Source organism: Eumetopias jubatus, unplaced genomic scaffold, assembly GCF_037043125.1.
Source record: "Eumetopias jubatus isolate StellerSeaLion01/CBP00866 unplaced genomic scaffold, mEumJub1_p1.0 scaffold_7, whole genome shotgun sequence".
NCBI classification, from domain to species: Eukaryota; Metazoa; Chordata; class Mammalia; order Carnivora; family Otariidae; genus Eumetopias; species Eumetopias jubatus.
This window is the reverse complement of record NW_028274813.1, coordinates 13378656-13394391: the sequence shown is the minus strand read 5'-3', so window position 1 is coordinate 13394391 and position 15736 is coordinate 13378656. Positions and strand designations below refer to the sequence as shown.

Genomic DNA, 15736 nt, shown 5'->3' with positions numbered 1-15736 from the left:
TAGTGGGACATGGCCTGCTGTCTCTGCAGGTCTTTTAAATACTACTCTAAACACCCCCATCTGGAGTATGTAATTGACTACTCTATGCATAAATTACCAGAAAGATGGTAAGACTTGTCCAAGAACTTAAATGAATGGCTGGTTGAGAGAAATCAGGTGGTAATTAATTGGTCACTGGGCCTCGTGGGTCACGGTGGCAGCAACAGGAAAAGAAACTCCCGATCTGGGGGCTTCATCAGCCACTGGAAGAAAAGCCCCTGACAATGGAGTGTGGATGGTTCCACCACTATTCTCTGCTGCTCACGAGGACCTGGAAGTGCACAAGGCGGCAGGGGTCGTGCCTGCGTGCTAACCGCCCATCAGAGATGGCCCCGGGAGGCGGGGACCCATGCAAAAACCACGCAAAACAGGCCCTGCTGTCCTCTTACCTGGGATTGGTAAGGTTGTAGCAGGATTTCCATATTTGTAACATGTGCTTACAAGTGAGGAGCGCCTCATCCGGGCCCCGGCAGAGTGACTCCAACTTCACTTTGGAAAACAGTAGTCTATGATGGGGAGACAAAGAGAGAAAACAACACAGCTCAAGCCAGAGAGTCCCCACCAGAACCACCCACGGGGCTGGGCTTAGACCCGGAAGCGACGGCACTCATTCTAGAATGGGGTGGGCAAAGGCTTGATCCGAGGGAAGCGGGGGAAGCAAGGGCCAAGGGTTCCAGAACTCCCAGTTTAATATATGGCTTTGTAGATTGAAGGCAAATGCAGGTGCACCCAATGTGACCATTTGTGATTAGGTTAAATGCATCAGAATGGCTAATTTTGTTGAGAGCGCAGGGGTTTTATTAAGAGTCTGCTTTTTAAAACAAAACCAATTTATTTGCAAAACTTCAAAAATTCATTAAAAGCAAATCTTGACTTATTTACAGATTTACACAGGAGACGTGACTCAGTTGATATAAATGATCTACAAATCCCCTTCCACCAAGATCCTCATCATGTGAAGGTGAATAAGTCTTGTAAGCTTCGAAAAGGCACATAAAGAAGAGGGCATCTGGCTCAGGCTCTCTCCTCAGATCTTCCCAGCCCTGCTACTGAAGGGCTAGGACTTCACCAGCTCACTCCATAGTCACCAACTACCTCTTTCCTATTTTTGTTACCACCAATGGATTCATCCTCTGCCCAGACCTTCTGTGAGCTGAGCTGAGACCCTTCTCTCTTTCCCGGCCTCTTGGTTATCTCACTCCCAAAGTCTCCTTATGCCTTTCTGAAGACATCAGCTTCCCTGGTCCCTGAGCTCATTAGTACTATCCTTGTGAAGCCCCAGCATGAGCCCAGATACCTTCCTGGTGGTCTTCCTGTTCCCCCAAGTTGCCCAGCTCTAAGAAATTGCCTTATGAAGATCTCTAAAAATCATTTTCAGTCCCAGCTCAAGAAACTACAGTGATTTCCCTACTGCTTATAATAATAAGTCAAAATTCCTTATTGAGTCCTCGAAGGCACCCTGCCCACCGGCCACTCCTGTTTCACCACCCCATTGTGTGCCATGCATCCCTCTGGACCCTTTACTGCTATCAATATAATTTATTGGCCAAAGGCTAGGTTTCTTTCCTGAGTCTATGAATATACATGCCGTGTCCTCAGTTTTATTTTTTTTTAAGATTTTATTTATTTATTTGACAGAGAGAGACAGAGAGAGAGAGAACACAAGCGGGGGAACAGGAGAGGGAGAAGCAGGCTTCCCAGCGAGCACAGAGCCTGACATGGGGCTCGATCCCAGGACCCTGGGATCATGACCTGAGCCGAAGGCAGACACTTAACGACTGAGCCACCCAGGTGCCCCGTGTCCTCAGTTTTAATCTGTATGAATCTACTGCTCTCCTTACTTCTTCCTAAATTCTAAACCCAGCTACAACCCCATCTCCTCAAACAATACCATGCTTACACCTCTGTCTACTCTACTCTCTATCACATTAGCTGGTATTTGCTGTTAATGGTAATAAAGAGAAGAAAGAAATGGGGGAAGCTCCTGTCTATTAAAGACCTTCTCTGTGCCAGGCTCTGTGTTTGGCACTTCACAAACACAACCAAGGTGATCTTTGTAATAACCCTTCTTGGTGTGTGGTATTTATCCCCCTTCCATAAAAGAACATCAACCCCTCACTTCCACAGTGCCTAGGATTGTGCTCTGTGGCCCCACTGGCTCATTGACTAGTTTCTCTACAAACCACAGAAGACTAAGAAATGTATTTCCAGTAACAAGAGAATTCCTCAACCATGCATGATGTAATGGCCTCATTTGAAAGCATTTTGGAGGAAGAAAGTCTCTTTTTTCTCAGTGGGAGAGGGAAAGAGGGTGGTCTGAATGCATCACTGCCCAAGCTCTGCAATGGGTTAGTACCACCCCCTCCCTCCAAATGGAATACAAGACGCCCAAGGGGCTGCTGGGGGCTCTTGGAGGGTTCAGGGTTGCAGCCTCCTCGAGCCTGGGTCTGTGGACAGGGATGTAGCCTCTGATCTACAAGCAGGTGGGATAAAGGGTGAGGCCAAATGTGAGCACAGGGCTCCACATCTGCTCAAGAACATTTCAAGAAGTGGAAGTTCCCTGAGGGGTTTCTCAGGAGCCAGGTGCCAACTCCTGCTGATGTCTTCACCAGTCCAGAAAGTGATGGGAGCCTTTTTCCACCAGAATCTCCCACCAAACTTGGGTCAACTGGGAGATATGTTACAAAGGGTCACCTTTTAGCATTTGGTAGAGACCTATTCAGATGCCAGAGACCCTCCTGGGTCTGGCTGCCAAGCAATTTTGGCCAAGGGAGACCCCACCTAGGACTGTGGTGATGTTCTCCGGGAGGTGCACCGAGCTCTTCTGGCTTAGCCAAGCTTGGAGCATGCCCGCCCCAGGGAGGGGGTGAGGCCGTGGGGAAGGCTGCCCTGCCTGCGGTGGCAGTGTGGTTCCAACTGTCCAATTGTCCTTTAACCACACCCAAACTACAAAATGCCAGAGCTCGTCTCTAAGCCTCAACTTGGGGAACGGTTGCATGCAAGGCTTCTTGGCTGGAAAAAGAACTTCTAATTAACATGAAATAACAGCTTTCAAACACTTGACTCAGGATATGGAGTTGAAAAGGTGTGGGCTGAATTTAAGAGAACCAGACAGGAAGAACAATAGTAGAACTGCTGAGCACAAATGATGGGAAAGGCACCTGGAAGTGAAGCAGGAGGAACAGCATGAGAGAGACAAGCAGAGAGAAGAAGCTAGAAAACACGGCCAGGGGAGCAAAAGCAAAGCCTGGCTGCTGCTGTCGGGTATGTTCCAGATGATGGGCAGAACGTCCCAACACGCCAAACCCTGGTTTTCCCTTGGACACACAAATACAAGCAGGAGAAGAGGCCCCGCCTCCAGCAGACTGCTCCTTCTCACCACGTCCCCAATCCTCGGCTTGGCTACCGGCAGAGAACAATCCCGAAAACAGGACAAGTGATGTTTGTTATCATGTTTGCCGAACCCTGCTCACACATTTCAAGACTGTTCGAAAACATCTGGCTCGGCGTATGCTGCATTAGCACAGAAATGAAGAGAATGCAAACAATGACTGGCATTGGTTTGCTGCAGCGGATGGCCAAAGATTAATTTAGAGATTCAACCTACTGAGGAAACCCTGAGGACAAAATGAGAAGTCATGAAAAAGGGGGTGCCTGGGTGGCTCAGTCGGTGAAGCGTCTACCTTCGGCTCAGGTCCTGATCTCAGGGTCCTGGGATCGAGCCCCACATCGGGCTCCCAGCTCAGCGGGAGGTCAGCTTCTCCCTCTCCCGCTGCCCCTCCCTGCTGCTCCTGCTCTCTCTCTCAAATAAATAAATAAAATCTTAAAAAAAAAAAAAGTCATGAAAAAGCCTGGGACAAACCAACATCGACTATATTCCTGCGTGCGGAACTGCCAACCTGGCAGAGCGGAAGGAAGGGACCACAGGCTGAGATGTCTGCCGGCCACATTAGCCGAGTCCCACTGTGAATTAAGTAAGGTGCTTTTCTTGGTAAGAAGTCACATGCTGGGAAAGTGGTCTATTCCTACCCCCTACATCTAGCTAATTACAACAATTTTGGTTCAGAGACTCACTGAAACTTACAGGAAATTAATGAAGAAGAGAAGCAGCTTGCTGATAGGCCAATCTGACTATGTTTACTGATAGCCCAAATCTAGCATCTCACACAATGCTGTTCCTGACCTGGCTCCTGCCCAAATGCTTAGCCTCTGTCTGCTCACTGCCATCGTGTACATCTCTCATTCTAGCCATGATCGACTTCCTCCATGTCACTCTCCTTCATGACCCCGGGCCTTTGCACGTGCTCTTATTCTTTCTGTCTGGAATGCCTTTTCCATCCATTTCTGCTTTTTTAGCATCTACTCATCTTTCTGGTCAAAGAGCTCCTCCTCCCCCCCACCCCCCACCTCAGTAAAGCCAACCTTAGGTACTAGGAGCTAAAGCTCCCAAATGGAAATGCAATTCCAGAAAATACGAAAATATGAGAGCTCTCAACTGCAGAATAATAAGCAACAAGCCAGGAAACTTCTGCTTTCCAAGACAAGCAAAATAAGAACAAGAGCTGCTGCCAGATACGTTAAATATTTACCCGCTGATTCTTACACCAACCGTGCAGGTTAGGTTGAGAGTAATTTGCCCAAGTTCACAGTGCCAGTCATGGGTAGACCAGAACTGCAAACCCAGATCCACTGAACAACAAACACAGGAGAGTGACCTAAAATATTCTAACCGCACTCCTGACATTAATGAGGATAGACAGCATTTTCTAATCCCTTGTCAAATACTTAAGACCCTATGATGTGCAAAGACCTGTGTTACTGTGTGGGTTAAAAGTGGGTATAAAATAGGGGGGTGGGGCAGGCGGCCGGGTGGGCGGCAGAGGCACGGGGGCCTGCTCCCGCCGGCACCATGACCAAGACTGTGGCCTATTTCTACGACCCCGACGTGGGCAACTTCCACTACGGGGCAGGGCACCCTATGAAGCCCCATCGCTTGGCATTGACCCATAGTTTGGTCCTTCACTACGGTCTCTATAAGAAGATGATTGTCATCAAGCCCTACCAGGCCTCCCAGCATGACACATGCCACTTTCATTCTGAGGACATCGACTTCTTGCAGAGAGTCAGCCCCACCAATATGCAAGGCTTCACCAAGGGCCTTAATGCCTTCAACGTGGGCGATGACTGCCCAGTGTTTCCTGGGCTCTTTGAGTTCTGTTCCCGTTACACAGGCGCATCTCTGCAAGGAGCAATCCAGCTGAATAACAAGATCTGTGATATTGCCATTAACTGGGCTGGTGGTCTGTACCATGCCAAGAAGTTTGAGGCCTCTGGTTTCTGCTGTGTCAATGACATTGTGATTGGCATCCTGGAGCTGCTCAAGTACCACCCTCGGGTGCTCTACATTGATACTGACATCCACCGTGGTGATGGAGTTCAGGAAGCCTTCTACCTCACTGACTGGGTGATGACAGTCTCCTTCCACAAATATGGAAACTACTTCCTTCCTGGCACAGGTGATATGTATGAAGTTGGAGCAGAGAGTGGCCGCTACTACTGTCTCAATGTGCCCTTGTGGGATGGCACTGATGACCAGAGTTATAAGCACCTTTTCCAGCCGGTTATCAACCAGGTGGTGGACTTCTAACAAACCCACGGGCATTGTGCTCCAGTGTGGAGCTGACTCCCTGGGCTGTGATCGTTTGGGCTGCTTCAACCTCAGCATTCCAGGACATGGGGAATGTGTCGAATATGTCAAGAGCTTCAATATCCTTCTACTGGTGCTAGGTGGTGGTGGCTATACTGTTCGAAATGTTGCCTGCTGCTCGACATATGAAACATCACTGCTGGTAGAAGAAGCCATTAGTGAGGAGCTTCCCTATAGTGAATACTTTGAGTACTTTGCCCCGGACTTCACGCTCCATCCGGATGTCAGCACCCGCATCGAGAATCAGAACTCACGCCAGTATTTGGACCAGATCCGCCAGACAATCTCTGAAAACCTGAAGATGCTGAACCATGCACCCAGCGTCCAGATTCATGATGTGCCCGCAGACCTCCTGACCTATGACAGAACTGATGAGGCTGATGCAGAGGAGAGGGGTCCTGAGGAGAACTATAGCAGGCCGGAGGCACCCAACGAGTTCTATGATGGAGACCATGACAATGACAAGGAAAGCGACGTGGAGATTTAAGAGCAGCTGGGCTTGCTCTGTTCCAAGGAATTCCTTTTTACCTCTTGTTTGGGCAGGAGGGAAAAGGTGTGGTGCCCCAAGCAAGGCCTAGACGGTCACTTTCCGGGCTTTTATCAATGCCGGAAGAAGGTGTGGAGACCACATCTGGTTTTTGAACCAACTATCCCCTTTCCTCTTCTTCCCAAGGCCTGACAATGGTACTTATTAGGGATTGGATGGGGACAAAGATAACTTCCTTTAGGACATCTTGGGCAGTGGGCCCTAGAGGCTGGTCCCAGCCACTTTGGCCCCCTTACTCCTTCCCTGCTTCCCTCCAACCCAGAGACTTTTAGGGATGAAGGTGTAGACAGGGCTGACTTTGGCTCTGACTTTCTCCTTTCCTGGGTTCTCCTACTGCAGGCCTTGTTTCTAGTGCAGGTGAAGAGTGAGGGATTTTGGGGGGCTCTGGCTCCCTAACACCTTAACCCCCGATGATGGGAAGTATGGTTTTGAGTCCGGGGAGGATGTCAAAATGTCCTGTTCTAACTTTTGGCTTTGTGTCCATTTTATCACTGTTTTTATCCAATAAACCAAGTTGGTATTTTTTGTAAAAAAAAAAAAAGTGGGTATAAAATATAGTCCCTTGCCCTCAAAGAACTTAAGAGTCCAAGCAGAAGAAAAGATCTGGCCATGAACATGAGGCAGGATTCCCGGTTTAGGGACAGATTATGGCCCTGGAACCCGAGTCGGGCCGCAGGAAGATGGGGGTTGCGCTTCTGGGGGATTGTTCCTAGGATACATCATAGGTACTTCTTCAAAAAATGATCCCATTGACCTGTGCCTTTTGTGACTTGCCTCTTTCACCCCAAAGTCCGGTGTGTGTAAAATTCTAGTCATTTGAAGGACTCAGTTAATCAAGGTTTTACTTTCCATTAAACCCAAGAGAAATACTTTACCCTATTTTTGGAAATTCTTATGACTCCCAAGATACCTCTTGAAATAACAGCTGCGTTTGGCTTGGTGTAGAATTTAGAAAGAAGGTACACCCCCTGGGGCATGTAGCATTGTGACTTGTCCTCAGCACCTTAGGGAAAGTCTCAAAGTGGCATTTTATCAAGGCCAGGTTTAATGTCTGATGATCATCCCCAGAAAGACTTTGCTGACTCCCTGGAAACCACCCTAACCGCTAGACCCTCACCTCTAGAGTACCACTCCAGTTGAACTTTATCCTGCCGGACCCCAGAGGCCACTCCTTGAGCTCACCGTAGACGCTTACATCTCCCCGCTGAGCTCATGGTGCTGCATCTACCTCCCCGAAGTCCTCTCCTCGGGGCCCCTCCCATGCCCAACTGTGACAACCCCACTGTCTGACATCTTCCCTGACCCCCAGCCTCAGGCAGAAAGCTATTTCCCTCCTCACCTTGTATAAATGTATATAATGTTTTCTATGTATAAAATGTTTTTTATAATCTGTTAAATGTATATGTATAAAATGTATAAAATGTTTTTTATAATCTGTTAAAATGCTGTATTTGTATAGTTGACCACCTATATGTCAATGTACCTGATAATGAATTCAAAATTGTTCATCCTTTTGTCAATCATTTTATTATTTATTTATTTATTTTTGAAAAAAGATTTTATTTATTCATGTGAGACAGAGATACAGAGAGAGAGAGAGAGAGAGCATGAGCAGGCGGAGAGGGAGAGGCAGACTCCCCTCTGAGCTGGGAGCCTGACACGGGGCTCAATCCGGGGACCCTGGGATCATGACCTGAGCCGAAGACAGACGTTTAATCATCTGAGCCACCCAGGCGCCCCTTGTCAATCATTTTAAAAGTGCCTATTATGCCCCTGAGGCTACTAAGGGGAATCAGACATGGTATCTTCCCTCACGGTCTAGTGTTCTCTACACATGATATGTGATGAACGGACATATGGACAAAATTCCGGTAGCAGCACAAAAAGGAGGGCCTCTGCCTGGGGGTCATGGAAGACCACAGAGAAGAAGCAGGACCCTCACGGGGGGGCCGGAGGGGGCACTGGGGAGGGGTCTTTCAGGCAGGCAGATGGATATCTCAAGCATAGGCAGGCAGGTGTGAGCACCCACAATATGCTCTGGAGTGGTGTCTGGAATCTGAGATATAAGACTGGGGCCTGAGATAAAGATAAAAGGGCCCTTCTTTCTTCCTTCTTCTTTTTTTTTTTTTTCAGAGAGGGCAGTGGGAAGAGGCAGAGGGAGAGGGAGAAAGAGAGAATCTTAAGCAGGCTCCACGCCCAGCACGGAGCCCGACATGGAGGTCAATCTCACGACCCTGAGATCATGACCTGAGCCAAAATCAAGAGTCAGACGCTTAGGCCACTGAGCCACCCAGGCACCCCAAGGGTAGATATTTCTAAATTCTGAAATTTAATATGCTTTACAAAGCTTTCTGGTGAAGAACTCTCAATGACAGTAGATGAGAAAAGTTTAGAGAAATACTAAATTAATGATTCCCTCCAACCTTATCTGGCAGTATAAAAAAAATGCACTCATTAAGTGCATCAAGGAGGAAACATGCATATTAATACACAAAACCCACACTAATTAGCCGATCTGTAAATGCTGTATTCAAGGCAGCTGATTCAGAATGAAAATCATGGGAACCTTGAACATTTGGTATTTTGTGCTGGCCTCTGTTTGAACGCTCTTGGGCTCAGCATGCTCTTTGTTTATCTGCTGAATGTAGGCAGGGATGCAAAACAGCTGTGAAGAAAAAGCACGTGGTATCTGCCCAAGTGAGGCAATGGCCACGGGGGCCCTGAATACCATCCCCATCTCTCACTCCCAGGGAGCCTGACTGGGGAGCTGAGGTGGGTCTGGCTGCCAAACACCTGAAAGAAAGTGTGAATCTGTCACCAGGTCAAAGAAACAGGTCGGGCAGAGGGGGCCAGGGGATGCAGGTATATTGAAAGGAAATTTCGAATTGAGAAGATGGTTGGCAGCCAGAGATCAGAATGGTAAGAGAAATCAAGAGAGATGTGCCAAAAGCATGTGGTGACGAGGGGAAGATAGATGGAAATTTGAAGCCAGATGAGTCAGCTGGGAACAAAGTCTGAAAGAATCCAGAAGGAAGCAGCCCGTCGCTGGTCAGGCAGAGGAAATGTTATCAAATAAATTGAACCAACCCCTCAGAGCCAAATGAGGGGTTTCTTCTGGGTTCCAGTGTGGCTTTCCAGAAGGAAATCTAACTCAATGTCATTGTCACCAACATTTCTGATGGTCTACTGTGTGCTGGTCTTGGAGCCTCTCCTGGCTGGTCTTCAAAGCAATCCAATCCCAGATGGTGGTGTTCTCGGCAAAAAAGCAGCCTCTGATCCTGGGCTGAGTCACTGTCGCTGAAAATCCATACTGTGCCTGGCGTGTGAGCCGCTGGGGCTGACACAGTTCAGCAGGGCCCCTTTCCCACTAGAGGGGACAATGATGATGCTGGGTTTACAGCTATGCCAGCCCCAGAGCCGCGCCCCCAAACTGTGCTGAGGGTCCTCTGACTATCGCTGGAAGGCAGGGGCAAGAAGGAACCGGTTCACGTGACTGCTCCCACTTGACCTCAAATGCCGCTCGGGGACTCACTAATGGAGAGTGTTCAATAAACGTCACCTGAATGAATGGTCGATCTACTCAACTGTTACGCAGGAAACAGACAATTTCCTTGACCATTAGGCTTACCTCACGGCCGTATTGACACACTGTTCATTGGCTCATTAGAAAAAAATATAGATTTTTCCAATTAATCCAAAGCTGGACAAGGCCTTGAGCAGTCCCTATAATGTTTCACTACCCAAGAGTGTGGTCCAGGGCCGGCAGCCTCAGTGAGCCCCGGGAGCTTGTGAGAAATGCAGACTAGCCACCCACTCTAGATCCAGTATGCCTGAATCTTCATGTAACACGACTCCCGCACGATTTGTGTGCAAATTTAAGTTCAGGAACCCCCACTCTGGTTCATAACTCTCCATCCTAACCTTCAATGGGCTGATTTTTTAAAAGATCTCCAAAGGAAAGAGTTCCCATAGCCGTCCGTCCCCCCCCCCCCTTAGGAAATTCTACCTGTGTTTATTTCATTCCAGTAAGAATTTTGGGAGTATTTTATGCTTAGAATTCAGCGGGAATTCTGATCAACCACTTCCATTAAGCCCACAAACGAAGGGGGCCCCTACCCATTGAACAGAATGCTTCCATTCCTTCTGGAGGGATTCCCAGGATGGCTTTCTGATGGCTCCATTAGAACCCCGTCCAAGTCCTCCCTAAGAGTCTCGCCAGGGAGGGTCGGTGTACCAACCCAGGGGGCACATTCACATTGTCACCCATGTACAGGGCACCCCGAGTCTGCAGAGCACTGAGCAGTCATCCACTGCCATTGGGAGTCCTCTTCGGGATGGAAAACTCAAATGTCTTCCACAACCAGGCAAGTGAATAGGAGCTGGGCTCAAGATGTCAGGGAGTGTTTGGAGTCGTGCCTGCCTACCCAAGAGGTAATCAAATCCAAACATTTTTAAAATGTGCGCTGACCTAACGGGACTCTGCGAGCGAATGTCAATGCACAGGCTGCCAGACAGAAACCCCTAGTTTACAAGGTTTCCAGGAGTCAAGTCTGAATACCTAGTTGTCTTTACAAAACCCCAAGGCACATGCTGACTCCCCCATTGGTTTGCTAACACAAGCACCAAAGCGGGGGGGGGGGGGGTTAGAAGAACATGGCTCTTCTCTAGGGATCAAGCCCTGTCCAGGAACTGACCCCCGTCGCTTACCGGCAAACTCCTGTCTGGGAGTTTTTAACCACTGAGGAAGTTCTAAAAATCTGATCACTTTTAAGGTCCCGAGGTGCTCAAAAAGAGATGCCACCTAATGCGTCGGCCTGTGTGGGAGGCCATTCGGCATTTCCCCACACCGGCCTTGCTGTCACCTGAGTGTCGTCCCGGCCCAGGCTCCCAGGTCTGCTGGGTCCTGGGGAGATGAACACCACACTTATTTAACAAACCCAAGTGCCAGGAGCAGGAGTCTCACTCTCCAGAACTTTGCAGCCCTTCAGCCCCGACGGGGCCGTCTGTGAGGATTCAGCTGCACCTCCTGGTATCCTAATCCGGCCTCCTCTTTATGACAGGCAGGAACTCCTGTTAGATCCCCTATCAGTTACATTTCGCTTCGCATTTCAGTCAAAGTGTCAACAATCTGGAATACTCCCCCATCCTTCTAGCGGTATTTTTAGAACAAACAAACAACTGACATATTTAGCTAAAATAAATCACCTCAAGAAACCCCAGTTTGGCTCATTTTTTGCTCCCGGTTCGGCTATTTAAGCTCAAGTCGGGCTAGTGACCGGAACCAGCACCCAAGCTGGAAATGACACGGACAGGGTAAATGAAAAACACCCCCGGAATCACACTGCCGTGTCTTTGTCAAAGACCTCCTCCAGTGTCTGAGTTTGGCATTGTTTTTGAAGGGAGCCCTTTCACCTGGTGCCATCCACAAAGCAACAGAAAGCAGACACGGACGGTCCAGACTACTTCCTGAGCGCTGTCTCCCTGGGGGGTGTGAGGGGCCGAGGACTACCAGCCCTCTGTTCGCTAAGTAAGCTGGTGAGCAAGTGCCTTTGGCAAACGTAGCCAGCCAGTAAGTAAATGTGTGGACAGGAAATATTTGAAAGTAAGTCTTCCCATTAAACTCTCTGGCTTGAAAAAAAACCAATCTATTCTCTCTGAACCACAAAGCTCTTGGTCATTTCCAAAATGGGGCAGGGAGTGAGCCAGAAGCTTGAAACAAAACAATCTATTCTCTCCGAACTACAAAGCCCTTGGTCATTTCCAAAATGGGGGAGGGAGTGAGCCAGAAGCAATGCTACTGACCTGCCGCTCCCCAAAGGTCATCCCCCTGGAGCATTTCCCTGTCTTTATTTCTGACATAGCTCCCCCCATGGCCCCGATTTCCCCATATTCCCAAGTCTGAGGATGGGAGCTCAAGTGAAGAAAGGAGACACTTGGGTCTATTTCAGTGGATGATGGCAGATGCCAAAAGAATGGGAATCCTCCGATCACCTGGGCCTAGAAAGGGAAGAGCCCAGAGCCAGACGTGACAAAGACAGAGGAATCCAGGAGGCTCTGTAGGATCGAAATGGCACCCTCCACTCAAAGTCAGGATGGGAGCCAGAAAGGAGGAAACCGGCCAGGGTGCTGGGAAACTGAACCAGCTCTCTGGGACCAGAGGTGGACAGTGCATCTCTCTGGGATTGGATGCCAAAGCGGCCCTCGAATCCTTGAGCCAGGAACCTGCTGCTGTGAATTCTGGCCTGTTTTACATTTCCCACATTCTCTGACTTGACGTCCTGCCTGTTCTCATTGAGTACAGCATGAAGGGTTTGGTTTGGTTTTGCTTGGCTTTGTTTCAGCGGTGTGAAGGAGACCAAAAGCAGGACCCTTGTCCCTGGGGGCTGGAGCTTTCACAGGGGGCCCTGCTCTCCAGGATGCAGGTGGCAGGGGCCACGGTGGCCATCTTTCTTTCCTCTGAGGCACTCGGTACATTCCAGAGTAACTCTTCACGTGTCACTGTGAGTGGTATGAAGGCGGGGACACCGCTCTCCTCATCCTTGGCAGAAAGTGGGCGCTCTGTGACCTTTCACTAGGGGGTGTTCGAAGGACAGTGAATCGGATCATCTGTAGGTGGGGTCATTGATTCCAACCAGCTGTTTCTGGCTCAGGGTTCCCATGGGAATACTCATGGGATAAATGTGCAGATTGTCTTCCTTATCTTCTTTCAGGTGTTTTTGTTTTGTTTTGTTTTTAAACAGATAGTAAATAGTTAAACTTTCATGGCCTTAAGATGCAAAAAGACCATTATGAATGCACGGACATTGAACTGTATTTGGACTATTGGATGTGTTTTGCACAGCTGGCTGGGTAACTCGCAGGTGCTTTCCATGACCCATATGCAGTAAGCAGAAATCATTATTTTATATAGCAAACTTGGCAGATTAAGACCAAAATGGACCATAGAAGAAACACAGGTAGACACATGCTTAGTTAGCTATGAACTAAGGCTCCCAGACTACTCAGCAGGGTCATTACTTTCAACCATTCATTGCACAAACATGTATTAATGTTTGCAGCATGCCAACCACTGGGGTAGGTGCTGGGGAGCCAGAGGTTTCAGGAAACACCTTGCATGAAGCCTGAAGATGATACTCCATATGTTGAATTGTTGAGTGAGATACTTAGAAGAACTTAAGATCTTGTAAAGAAAAGCACCAAAACAAATAAACCTGCATGTCACCAGTGGGGGTAGATGGCCTTGGTGTGGCCGCCCTAGCCTGGCTCTCCCGCTGCTGGGTCTCCTGAGGAGCTCTGTGCCCTGGCTGATGGGAGAGTGGCATGTCCTGCTTTCTCTCCAGCATACTCTGAAATAACCAGGAAAAGGGGAACTCTCTGGAAAGGAAGCAGGATACTCCCATGAAGACTTTAGACTGGCCACATGCATGTGGACTGGGGGAGCAGAGCTTGGGCCAGCATAACTCTCAATCTGAGGACAAGGCCATCCCTAGTCCTGCAGAAGTAAGGGTCTTCTCATAAACCAACTGGGCTTCAAATACATTTCTCTCCCATTTCTTCTTTTCCAGTTCTTCTTCTACCCTTACCTCATAAACCCAATTTTTCAGTTTCTAAGCCATTTCTTGTCGCCTTTTTGGTATTTTGTCTCTCTTAACAAGCATCTACATTCCCTGAAGGCAACACCAGAGACCCAGAATCTCATAGAAAGATTACATAAACGGGCCGACGCAGGGGGAGGCTGCTTCCCTGCTTCAGCCAGCCCCTCCCAGAAGAGGGGTGGCTTCAGGACCCAGAGCCAGAGAATCCCAGAGCAGAAGGACCCCCAGGTATCTCATCTCAACCTCCCAAGAACGCTGGAAACCCTCCCATCACTATACATGTTGAAAGGGAGAGAACGGAAAGCTGATTTTTTTTTAAAAAAACTGTAATAAAATACACATAACATAAAATTTCCCATTTTAACGTGAAGAGTTCAGTGGCATTAAGTACTTTCACACTGCTGAGCCACCACCAACACCATCCGTCTCCAGAGCGTTCTTCCTCTTGCAAAACTGGAGCTCCAAACCCATTAAATGATAACTCCTCATTCTCCCCTCCCCCCAGCCCCTGGCAACCCCTGGTCTACTTTCTGTCTCTGGGATTTTGGCTGCTTTTGGAGCCCCATATAAGAGTAACCACAAAGCATTTGTCTTTTTGTGACTGGCTTATTTCACGTAGCGTAATGTCCTCAAGGTTCATCCATGTGGTAGCTTGTGTCAGAATCTCCTTCCTGTTTAAGGCTGAATAATAGTCCATTGTACATATATATCACACCTCATGTATCCATTCCCTCATCACTGGGCACCTGGGGCGCTCCCACCTTCTTAGCTATTATGAACAATGCCGCTGTGAACATGGGTGTGTGAGATCTGTTTGAGTTCCTGCCTTCAATTCTTTTGAGTACTTACCCAGATGTGGAATTGCTGGGTCATATGGTAATTCTATTTTTAATTTTTTGAGGAACTGTCATACTATTTTCCACAGTGGCTGTACCATTTTACATTCCTACCAGCAGAACACAAAGGTTCCAGTTTCTCTACATCCTCACCAACACTTGTGACTTTCTGTCCTGTGTGTGTGTGTGTGTGTGTGTGTGTGTGTGTGTGTGTGTTAATAACAAGCATCCGAAGGGGTATGAAGTGATATCTCACTGGGGTTTTGATTTGCATTTCTTAGTGATACTAAGAAATATTTCCATGTGCTTATTGGCCAGCTGAATATCTACTTTGGAGAAAAGTTCCTTTGCCCATCTTTTGTTTGGGTGTTTTTTTTGTTGTGGAAAGTTGATTTTAAAGAAGCTACTGCACCACTGAATTTGCTCCACTTTGATCCACGGTGTCTTTGAGGCTGCTACCCACCCTCCTTTGCCCAAAGATCCTCCTGTCCAACTTGTATCCGGGGGGTTGGCATCCCTGGGTTGGTAGCCTTGCGCTCATCCCTCCCAGACATCCTTCAGGTATCTACGGATTACTTCTCTCGACTTAATGAGAACAAACTTGCTTTGTGGCCCAACTTTCTATCAAGTGCAAATTTAATGGCCATGTCCGTGCCTCCATTACTCAGCTTCGGCCTAACGAGAGCCCACAGCACCAGGCCTCTCAGTAATCACTATGTCAAAACATTACTCAGTATCATATTTCAACTTAAATTGAGTGTAAGTAAGAAAGAGTGAGAAAGTGGCAATCTTACTTGCCAAGCAATGATTTTTTTTTTAAACCAGATACGTGCGCCACTTGAGTAAAGAATGATCCTGACCATGCTTTCCAGTTTATTGATAAGACTGACAGGGGAGATAGCATAAAAATCCTTTTCATGTGGATTGCTAGCTCTAAGAAAGCATAAACTGTCTTTCTCTTATTCGTGGCAGCATTCCTGATACCTAGCGCTGCATGGCATGTGGAATGTGG

General features: G+C 48.1%; 1 protein-coding gene and 1 pseudogene across 4 annotated transcripts in view; one reads left to right on the top strand and one right to left on the bottom strand.

The window, feature by feature from the left end:
• TTC7B (tetratricopeptide repeat domain 7B) overlaps positions 1 to 15736 on the bottom strand; it is a 248846-nt gene that overhangs the window by 66953 nt on the left and 166157 nt on the right. For 3 of the 4 annotated variants that reach the window (XM_028098223.2, XM_028098245.2, XM_088024480.1), the window contains one exon: positions 429 to 545. The exons of the other annotated variant lie outside the window; for it this stretch is intronic. In XM_028098223.2, coding sequence (XP_027954024.1) covers positions 429 to 545 — 117 coding nt within the window. The remainder of the gene's footprint in view (positions 1 to 428; positions 546 to 15736) is intronic. 4 annotated transcript variants of the gene reach the window in all.
• On the top strand, positions 4949 to 6299 carry LOC114205011 (histone deacetylase 3 pseudogene; annotated as a pseudogene).